The sequence below is a fragment of the Etheostoma cragini genome, chromosome 11 (assembly GCF_013103735.1).
Source record: "Etheostoma cragini isolate CJK2018 chromosome 11, CSU_Ecrag_1.0, whole genome shotgun sequence".
Lineage (NCBI taxonomy): Eukaryota > Metazoa > Chordata > Actinopteri > Perciformes > Percidae > Etheostoma > Etheostoma cragini.
Genome location: NC_048417.1, coordinates 846,846 through 857,643, shown reverse-complemented (window position 1 = coordinate 857,643; position 10,798 = coordinate 846,846). Strand labels below are relative to the sequence as shown.

The window sequence follows — 10,798 nt, the reverse complement described above, 5'->3', positions numbered from 1 at the left end:
CAGGAGCCCTGGCTCTTATCTAACATGTGTCTGGGTAACAAGGGGCTGTAGAGACCAGGAGCCCTGGCTCTTATCTAATATTGATCTTCTTTCACTACATAGGAGAGCTCCCCCCCGCCCAGTTTTTTTTTTTTGTGTAAATAAGTATTTTTTACTTATAGTACATTTTAAATGAACTGCATATTACTTTTACTTAAGTAATCTTTCAGATACTGTAGGTAATTACCCTTGTACTTGATTAAATTTTATGAAAGTATTGTTACTTTTACTTGAGTACAATATTTTCATATTTTTTCCAACTCTGCAGTCAAGCGCCACTCCAATATCATTTTACCACTTCTGGTTTTCCTTTCACAATAAAAGCTCTATGTCTTAACTTCCTGTTAACGACAGACAGAGGTAACACAACAAAATACCGTAAACAAAGCTGAATCTTAAAGAGGGAACGTGGTTGATTTACAACCCTGACACGAGTCTTACCGTCAGGGTGAGCGTCGGGATCTGCAGCATGAGCACCTTAATGGCAGTCACTGCTTCGTCCTCCGCCTGTCCGCTCACAACAAAGTGAAGGCAACGCTGAGTAACCAACAAGTGTATGTACTCATCAGCTGGGATCTTCACTATCTCACTCTTCCCTGCAAACACACACACACACACACACACACAAACACAGAGATTGTAGCAGAGGTTACCCCAATAACCGCAAATACTATTTCCTCTTTGATATCGCTCACTCTGATTGGCTGGCACGGTGATGGTGAAGTTGTGATTTTTCAAGTGATTGGCTCTGATTCCGGTATAGAAGATGACAGATCCGGTCAGATTGGCTTTGATGGTTGTGGGGATATTACTCTGGTTGTTGAAATCCACCTGTACGATGACGTCCTGACCCAGGTTGACCTGGAGAGAAGGGAAGAGAGCACATTGAATTTGTACATAAAGAGTAACTTTGAATTTTTTTTCACCCGAGGGCTGTTTCACAAAAGCAGAATTTATGAATCCAGGATAACAAATAAAGTGATGCTAGTCTGATCTCATGGCTAGTAGTTATGGAATCCCGGCACTTCTGGTTTTAAAGCTGGACCACATATACTGTAGCTTGTGTCTTTAGCTGCACGCTACCAGATGGATTCCCTACGCGATGTCGTTTTTTTCTAGACATGCGAAGTAGGCAAGGGATAGAAAGTGAAACAATGACAGGGAATCGCTGATCCTTTCTTGATATTGTTAATCCAAAAAAAAAAGACCAGTGTGTCACCTGACTGGCGGTAATAATGACAGACAGTGTGTTCTCAGGCAGCTCAGATTGATCCCTCTGTAAGCCGTATTCATCCGCCCGGGCCATAGTCCTGTTGTCCTCTGCACTACCTGCAGACAGATATAACTTTACCACCAACTCCAACGTCTCCCAACTCCCTCCAGCCTTAAATCAAGTCCCATTAAAAGACACAGTATCTACAAACAAAGACACTGCACAAATTCAAAGTAATTGTACTTCACTCACACAGGAAAATATTGCATTAATAGAAGAGAAAACGTGTTAAAAGTTGCCGTTGCTGCAGTTTCTTGCGACCGCCCGCCCAGCTAACAAAGCCAAGAACAGAGACTGAAGCTGAAAGAGACTTTAAAGGGCTGCAGATACAACTTGAAGACAAAGTTGACATGCATGGACATTGATGGTTTTGATGCTATGATTTTTGGGGGGAGGCTTTTGTTTTTCAAAAAGGTCTCGTGGATGTACTGTATCTGTGTGTGGGCGGTGGGGGGGGGGGGGGGGGGGGGGGGGGGGGGGGGGGGATGCTACTTTCATATCTTTCTAGCCTTTCAACATGACAAAACATGCCAGTAACCCTTGTGTTGTCTTTCCGCCTACCTCAGTCAAAATGTAAAATGAAAAACCTTTTATCAACGTTCTCGTTGTCTTTATGAACTCTTTTTTGTCCTTCCCCCAATGATTTTATTTTGGCTCTTTTTCTGAGCCGTTTGAATTTGTTGTTGGTTTTTACCAAAAACTTAAAGCTTTTTTTAAAACTTTATTGTACATTTGTCACTTTAATTGACATTTGTTCACATTTCAGTCATTTGTATTGACTTTTTTCTCTCTTTTTTATACAAGTTCTTTTCCCAAATTTTTTTTTTCCAAACGCTATAAAATTGACGAAAAACATCCAAATTCAATGAAAGTAGTGAACTGATTATTTAACTTGAGCGTTGTTGGGAACATCCACTTTACTTTTTGGGGGGAAGATTGTTGTCTTTGGAAAGATCCCATGGATATCTGAGTGGGCCTGGGGAGGGGAGATGCTACTCTCATATCTGGCTAGCTTTTCAACATTACTATCCGTGCCATTAAAGCAACTACAACAAACTTTCATTTTGTAAATTTTGGCGTCCCCTGTGGACAACCACGGCAGTGTTTTCATGTAATCAAGATCTTGATTCTCTCTTGTGCGTTTAAACCAATAAGATAAGTCTTGTCTTATTGTTGTTGTTTTTTTAAATTTGTGAGTGTGTGTGTGTGTGTGTTACCTATAGGGTACTTGTACTTCTGTGTGATGTTAACCGGTGAGTTGCTGCCCAAAGATTTGGTGTAAATAGCCTTTCCGATGTAATCCCTTTCCACCCTGTACGGAGTCAGCGTTCCGTAGCGATCTCGCTTGGAGAAGATAATGTCACTGTTCACCTGAAGGAAACACCGTCAGTGTGTAACGTTTCAGCAGCATGCAATGTGTTCTCTTTAAGATTATATTTTTGGCCTTTCTGCCTTTAATTGTTGACAGGACAGCTAGGTGAGAAAGAGGAGAGAGGGGGAAGAAATGCACCCTTCTCTTTAGTGATAGAGAATCTTTGAAAAATAGCCTATGCTAGCTGCTAGTGTAAGCTAGCACTACCTCCGCCCCACAGCAGCGGCCTTTTATTGAATTGTCTTATAGACTGATGGAAACAACAATCTTTAACATTGGTCCAGTATTAAGTATTAAGCAAGATCGTTGCTATAATATAAGTAAATAGGCAATTTTGCAGCTTGTATTTACTTTCACAAAAGACCTTGTTTTTCAGGGTATATGCGGCTAAAATGAGTTTTCTCTGTGGGGGCTGGCGTCTCCCTTAGAGATAAGATGAGAAGCTCACTCATCCAAGAGGAGCTCACAGTAGAGCCGCTGCTCCTTCACGTTGAAAGGAGCAAGTTGACGTGGTTCGGGCATCTGGTAAGGATGCCCGAAACTTGCCCTATGGCAATACAAGTTGAAGGGGTTGGTACAACAATAGATAACAATAGATACATAAAAAATGCCTTTTTCGCTTCATGAGGCCTTAAAAGAAACAAGGAAACTGACCTCAGAGAAGACGAACCTTGCGTCATACGAGTGATAGATCCAACCTTCCTTGATGCCGACAATTGAAGCTGGACCGCAGCGATAATATCCTGTGAAACAAACATCATGTTTAGCATCCGGCTATCTGTGGATCCCCCTGTCTTTCTCTGTCTGTGTCTGTCTGTCCTACCATCACTGGTCTCCTGGGGCGTGGAGTCCACTGCCTGCCATCCCCCAAAGCCGGACGGCAGGTCGTAGCGCCTCATGAACACCTCGTTCCAGCAGTGGTAGTTCCTGTTGAGATGTGCTGTCAGTTCACCTTTTTGAACATGTGTTTAATCAGCCAAACCACAGATTAGATACGTTCTAATACCTTAAAGTCACATCTGATTACCCTCCCATCCGTCATTGTCGCGGACCTTACACAGTAAAGAAACTACAGTATTCGGACCATCTAAGGCGGGGCTCTCTAACCTTTCCTCATCTTACGGCTACTTTAAAAAAACAGAAGTGTCCAAGTGCTACTTGCATCACATTGCCTACATTTATTTAAACACAGATGCTGAATGAAGCTATTGTTTGATGAAATTGCAATACCCAAAACTTATGATAAATCTTAACTTCACATCCAGTTTCATGACTGTTTTACACATAGTGAAGTACATTAGGGAAAATATTCCTATCAGGGTCCAAGAAAAAATGACACATCTACGGCCCACAAAGCACATTACGGAGCACGTGAAGTATTGTTTCTGGCCTAGCGATCTCCTAGCAACAGGCATGACTGACCAGATGGAGTCCCGGGTGTTGACTGTGTCCGGCGAGCCATCAGGCAGGAAGATGAGGTCGGTCTTCAGGTTGCCGTTGCTGTCGTGAGCTGAATTGAAGTTGGTGATGGTTCTTGCCGGTATGCCGAGGGCGCGTAGGACTGCAGAGATATGGAATGTTCAAATTATCAAATATTTCATGCTATCTGCAAATATCACATGGTTATGGCATGTCACTTTTTTTTTTGTCACACATTCATGCCTCCGCTCCATTGAAATATAGTAAATAATAATGATACATACATACACAGTGGCATGAGAAAATGTACACACCCAAGCTAAAGTTGATTAAAAAGAGTAATAAAAAACAACTTTCTAAAAATGTATCTTAATGCCTTGAATTTAAACAACTTAGGAAAATCCAACCTTTAAGGACACAAATATTCTTTGTGAATGAATAATGTATAATAAATAAATAAATGTTCTTCCTTAAAAAGCAGGGGCACATATACTTATGCCCCCTGTATTTAAACATAGGGGGGTGTATACTTATGCCCCTGTATTTTAACATAGGGGGTGTATACTTATACCCCTGTATTTTAACATAGGGGGGTGTATACTTATACCCCTGTATTTTAACATAGGGGGTGTACACTTATGCCCCTGTATTTAAACATAGGGGGTGTACACTTATGCCCCTGTATTTAATGGAAGAAAATTTATTTATTTATGAAACTTTAATTATTCACAATGAAAATTGGTGTCCTTAAAGGTTTGATTTTCCTAAACATTTTTATTTTGGCATTAAGATCAATTTCCAAAATGTTTAATATTGTAGTGTTAAGTTTACTGCATTTTTTTCAGTTGTAGTTAAGGTTAGGGCTAGGGTTACCCAAAAGGTCTTTTTGTAGTAACTTGTGCCACCTTTTAGTTGTTTTTTGTATGTTTGTGGTGGGTTTGGGTCTGTTTGTGGTGGTTTTGAAATACTTTGTGGTCATTTTGTAGTCAGTGCTTTGGTAGTTTTATCTCTTTGCAGTTGTTTGTACCCTTTGTTTTGGATCTCTACTGTATTTAGTTGTGGCCTTGGCCCAGTATGCCAACTACACTTGAGGTTTTCTGTAAGTCTTGAAACAGCCCCTTGACAAGTGTATCCTGGAAACAATGCATTCGCTTACAGGTGTTGAAGACTCCAGCAAACACCCAGCACTGGGCGAAGCTGACCGGGACTCCGCTTTGAGCGTACTGCAGAAGGATCTGGACGCTGCCCGTCCAAGATGTCGGGGACCTGCCCATCGAGTAGTCGTTGCTCCAGTTCCCAACACACACGCCGTTATCGTCCTGAGAGTTTATCTGAGGGGAAGAGAAAGGTCAGGAAATCATCAGCTTCATTCTTTGGGTTATCAGAAATTTCTGAACCAAGATTTTTAAGAATCCATCATACAGCTGTTGAGATATTTCCCTCTGGACCAAGCTAGCTGAACAAAAACTGCTAAATGTTTTCTCACCATTGCGGCTCCCACCCTGACCATTTTGATGATGTCGCCTCGGTCGCCGATCGGCATCTTAGCCGCATCCAGGATGTAAATACAGGCGTCTAAAATGCCACGCTCAAACTGCAGTAAGAAAACACAGATACACTCTGAGATAGGAGGGAAAAATGCACTGGGCTGTTATTCTTTAAAGTTCCCATATTGTAAAGTAAGATTTCTTCTTTAATTATAAAGCAAGGTCCAAAACACTCAATCCATAAAGAAATGTACACAGCCCGTATTAGAAACAGTGTGTAGAACCAAGTGCGTGCGTGTGCGCGTGCGTGCGTGCGTGCGTGCGTGCATGTGGATGGCTGGCTGGCTGGCGGGAGTGGAGGAGCCGTGGAAACGCTGCTTTGCGGTTTGGGCGTACTGCAGAAGGATGCACAGGATGCACACTCAACAGGGCTGGGATCATTTCATTACACCTTTACATTTACACTTTCTATTGGTTTTCTATTTTGAAAGGGTAGGCGCGAGGAGAAGGGCCAAAGCTGAGAGCAGGAAGTCTGTCCAATCAACAATGTATCTGAGTCCAAGCAGAAAGTTTGAGCACAAGCAGAGCAATTCAAAGCACAAGCAGTGACTATTTGATTGTGAGAGCACAGTTTTGAGGGAAATTATTAAAAAATGTGAACCTAATATCAGTGAGAAATGCTCTCAAATTGAAAGAATGCACTCTTGAATAAAGATAGGTCTATAACTTAATATGAATAAGTAAAAAAGTACCGCTATCCATTGCTGTTGCAGCTTTCCTCGGCTGCAATGACGGTGCAGAGACTCAGAGAGAGCAGATGAGGAAACGCTGACCAATCAGAGCCAACTGGGCTTTTTTAAAGGGTCTATACAACCAGTAATACACAGTTTTTCAAGTGAGCTGTGGACATATGGGTGATACACCTCTAACAAGCTGCACGCCACAGTTTCTGGCTTTTCAGGCTTATTGTGGCACTGTTCTCTGTTGATCCAGACTAACCTGTCCATAAACCCAGTCCTTAAAGTTCACATACTCAGATGAACCCTGATACATCACACCATGGTCGTTAAGGACATACTCGTTCCGCTCTCTTTCATTAGGAAGAAACACGTCATCATCTGCAAAGAGAGACAGATGGAGAGTTTTCCACATACATTATGAGAACTTCTCTGAAAAATTAAAGCTGCTTGAAGGAAGATTTAAGAAGAGTTTTGTGTTGCATCATCTCTGTGAAAATAGATAAAATTATAAGTCGTCCTTGATAATAAATAAACCCTAAACTAAAACTCTCACTAAACTTGTAAAATTAAGAACTCTGGTGTCTCTCTCTCACAGTTTCTGCTTTCAACTCTAATCTTTCAAAGTTAATGAAACAGTTGTTGTTCCCTGATATAATATACTGTACTGGGTAAAATATACTGTACATTTCATTTAGCAGATTTTATTAACAAATTAAAATACACAGACACATGAAGACTCTACGTAATTACAGTATGATTACTTTTTAGCAACAAAGTGTTTTTATTTTGTTACATTACAACACTGTCTACCTGAAAGGACCTGGGCTGCAATTTGTCTTTCTAGACAGGCGAGAAACCTCTGAACACTGACTCTCAGGTGACAGGGGAGGAGTTCCTACCTCTACACCAGGCGTTGAACAGCACGTACAGGTCGGTGGTGGCGTTCCTCGGGGTTCGCTGCATGCCGGTTCCCATCACGATGGCCACGTACGTACGAAACCTCCCAACGATGGCGCCGGCCGTCGGTGTGATGCCCAGAGTCACGGTTACACCCTGACTATCCACAATCCGACCCGTCCACGGGCCTCCAACACGGGAATTAAAGGTTACCACCACCATGGAGCCCCTACTGGGAGAAGGGTAATCACCTGGAACGGGAAGAGGGGGAGGAGTATTAGTGATGAAAGGAAAGAAAGGGAAACTCCAGAAAGCAATATTTAAAAAAGCCTCAAAACAGCATTAATATTTATAACTAATATTCATATTTGTTTATAATGATTTGGATTGCTAAGTCATCACTAGCCACCTGTTCAAACTTCTGCGCTTTCTGACTTCTAAGTAAGTTCGAGAGCTTTCTAACTTTATGTGAGTCTTTACACTCTTACATACAGTAAATGCAACATGTTGTGTTCAGGTGTTACAGTTCCAAACACTCTAATTAATGGGGTCGGTATGATATCCTAACGTATGTACAAAAGTTTGTATGATATCCTACGAAATTACGCAGACCGCCAGCTGGTCGTGTGACGACCCGTCACATGACAGTTTGTCTATATTCTAGATGTTCCACTTCCAGGATTGCTCTGTACAAAAAGGATTTCATTCTTTTAGAAGAGGTCTATCTCTGTAGAGACCCTTTCCATAATTTTGTCAGACAGTTATAATAATAAAACGACCCTGTCACTGTCAAACAGCACTTTCAATGGACGAAATTGACGATGCACATTTACACCGTAGGGTTATATGGCAGCACCAGATTGCGGCTTGTGATCATGATGTTGTCGCTCAATACTGGACCAATTTCAAAGATTTCTTTTGCAGGCAGTGCTGCATACAGTAAGAAACACATGGAATACATTGCAATTACCATGCATTGCTTTTCGGAGCTGTATATACTGTATATGAATGGTTCATGAGAACAGCCTTATTGAAACAGTCTCTAAAAAATGGAATTATGGTTGTTCAGTTACAGGTTTTTCATGTTCTTGATTTGACAATGCACATGTTAATTTACAGGAAAACCTGTAAATTTGTGTCCTATCCCAGAATTCAAACTCACCAATCAGGAACTCGAGCTGGAAGTCGTCGCTCTGCACCAGCGGGCGGTTGAAGGTGACTTTCACCCGGAACTCCTGACAGCGGCGGACCACCAGGTTCGGGGTGGTGTAGGCGCCCGTGCGGTGTTGCGGTTTATTTATCTGCTGACACATGTCGACCTTCTGCACCGACAGAGTTGCTGAGAGGAAACGAAGAAAAGGAGAGTACGTCATATTTGCCTGTGTATTGATGACTGATCAGTGAAGTTATTTTATTATCATCATCATTATTCTCTCCTCTTCACAGTCGTCAGATTCATCTACCAACCCTTGCAGAGCTGGCTCAAGTCTGCCTTAGACCAGCTCCTAGTTATGCTGTGATAGTTTTGGACTACCGGGGAACTTTCTTTGACACACTGAGCTCCTCTTTTCTCTCTCTTTCCCTCTGAGTACATTCATGTCGAAGACATGCGTGTTACGATCTGAACTCTGGGGAGCTTATTCCCCGGAGTCCTTGTTTTCTTCGCCAGAAGTTTTCCTTGGATTAGGATGGGACCTAAATCATGATTGCAGCTGTCGCTGTGGTCCTGCGCCGCGCCCTGCTACACCCTGCTATGCCCTACTACACCCTTCAGTGCCCTGCTATTTCCTGCTACACCCTTCAGTGCCCTGCTATTTACTGTTACACCCTTCAGTGCCCTGCTATGCCCTTCAGTGCCCTACCCCTGCTACGCCCTGCAACACCCTTCAGTGCCCTGCAACACCCTTCAATTCCCTGCTATGCCCTGCTACACCCTGCTATGCCCTGCTACACCATTCAGTGCCCTGCTACACTCTGCTGTGCCCTTCTCTGCCCTCCAGCCTGAACTACTAGAACTATTATTTCTAGTCATAGTTCCATTATCATTATTGTAACTGTTATTCCCAATCTTCCTCACCCCCCCCAATGGGCACCGGCTGACACCGCCCATCAAGAGCCTGGGTCTGTGTCTGGGTCTGGGTCTGGGTCTGTGTCTGGGTCTGGGTCTGTCCCAGGTTTCTTCCTAAAAGGAAGTTTTTCCTCGCCACTGTCGCACTAAATGCTTGCTCTGGAGGGAACTAGAACTACTATTATTGTGTCTTTGTAAATTATAGTGTGTACCTATACCTACTCTATCTGTAAAGTTTTGTAAGATAACTCTTGTTATGCTTTGATACAATTAATTGAATTAAATTGAATGGAATCAGACCGATACAACAATCATAAATGAAATGGATCTTACCGTCTGCAGGTGTGGGTGCTCTGGCCGTGGGAGCGTCAGTAAAAGCATCAAACTCTGGAAAATCTTCTTCTAAACCCACACGGTTGGAGGTTGACACCTGAGAATTAATTACATTAAATTAAATTTGAAATAATGAAAGAAAGAGAGGAATGATTTAATTTAAATACATTTTATTGTTGTAGTCCATTAACATGGAGCAAATTTTAGATGTAGACATTTTAAGACATACTTTTTGGCTTTAGGAACAATTTCTTTCTTTCTTTCTTTTTTCAACCATTTTACAGACCAATCAACCAATCAATTAACCCTCAGGTGTTCCTCGGGTCAAACTTGATCCGTTTTCAACGTTTCTATTTCCAAAAAATGGGTTTAGTTCAACCGCATTGCCCAAAACAATTCAAGAATAATGCTTTCAAAACGTTGACATGTAGCAGTGTGTGATAACTCATCAACATCAACATTCCTCTTATCAAACATGTTGGAGCAAATGATTCATAATTTCAGCTTTTTAACTTTTTGCAAGAAGAGTGCCTTGGACCTTTCTTCTTTTTGAATTGTTTAATTTTCTTAATTGTCGGTGGTGCAGTACCTTCTCCGCGTAGCGCCCCTTTTGGTGGTTGAACTTCTTCTTTGGCACAAACATGATGGGCGGAGGTTTCTCTGAGGTCACCGCACAGAAAGAGAAAGATGTTATGCAGGAAACATGACAATAAAACTTTGAATGTTGAAATGGAGTTAATTTGTTAACTACGGTTCTGGAGCACGGCCACGCCTAAACCACACATCTAATCACCAGACAGACCTCCATCTACCTCCGCTGAAGCCAGGCTCGTGTCTATGATTGCTCGACCCTTCCTCCCTCCCCTTCCCTCTCCTTCATCCATCTTCCCCCTCTTCCCTTCCTGCTGCACATCTCTCTCATGTCCCTCAGGTACAGTCTGGGGGTCTGGAAACTACTCAGGCAAAAAATGCTTCTGAGACTGAAACCCCACTCTGAGTCTCCTCCACCCGGTCATCACACATCCTCCCAGACCAGCCGTCAGACGACATCCACACCAATTCATCTATCTGCAAATTCATAATGTCTATCTGCACATTCATAATGTTCCTCCACACATTCATAATGTTCCTCTACACATTCATAATGTTCCTCTACACATTCATAATGTT

At 42.3% G+C, this 10,798-nt stretch overlaps 1 protein-coding gene across 1 annotated transcript in view; it reads right to left on the bottom strand.

Annotated features, from left to right (window-relative positions):
- The window catches only part of LOC117952744 (coagulation factor XIII A chain-like), a 14,317-nt gene extending 4,043 nt beyond the window's left edge, over positions 1-10,274 (bottom strand). Inside the window, exons 1-14 of the mRNA XM_034885269.1 lie at positions 10,218-10,274; positions 9,629-9,725; positions 8,390-8,566; positions 7,230-7,478; positions 6,590-6,708; positions 5,590-5,697; positions 5,260-5,434; positions 4,107-4,245; positions 3,508-3,611; positions 3,339-3,427; positions 2,530-2,683; positions 1,259-1,368; positions 735-900; positions 481-635 (exon numbers count right to left, since the gene is read on the bottom strand). Coding sequence (XP_034741160.1) covers positions 481-635; positions 735-900; positions 1,259-1,368; positions 2,530-2,683; positions 3,339-3,427; positions 3,508-3,611; positions 4,107-4,245; positions 5,260-5,434; positions 5,590-5,697; positions 6,590-6,708; positions 7,230-7,478; positions 8,390-8,566; positions 9,629-9,725; positions 10,218-10,271 — 1,896 coding nt within the window. The 5' untranslated portion in view covers positions 10,272-10,274. The remainder of the gene's footprint in view (positions 1-480; positions 636-734; positions 901-1,258; positions 1,369-2,529; positions 2,684-3,338; positions 3,428-3,507; positions 3,612-4,106; positions 4,246-5,259; positions 5,435-5,589; positions 5,698-6,589; positions 6,709-7,229; positions 7,479-8,389; positions 8,567-9,628; positions 9,726-10,217) is intronic.
- Positions 10,275-10,798: the final 524 nt, after the last annotated feature.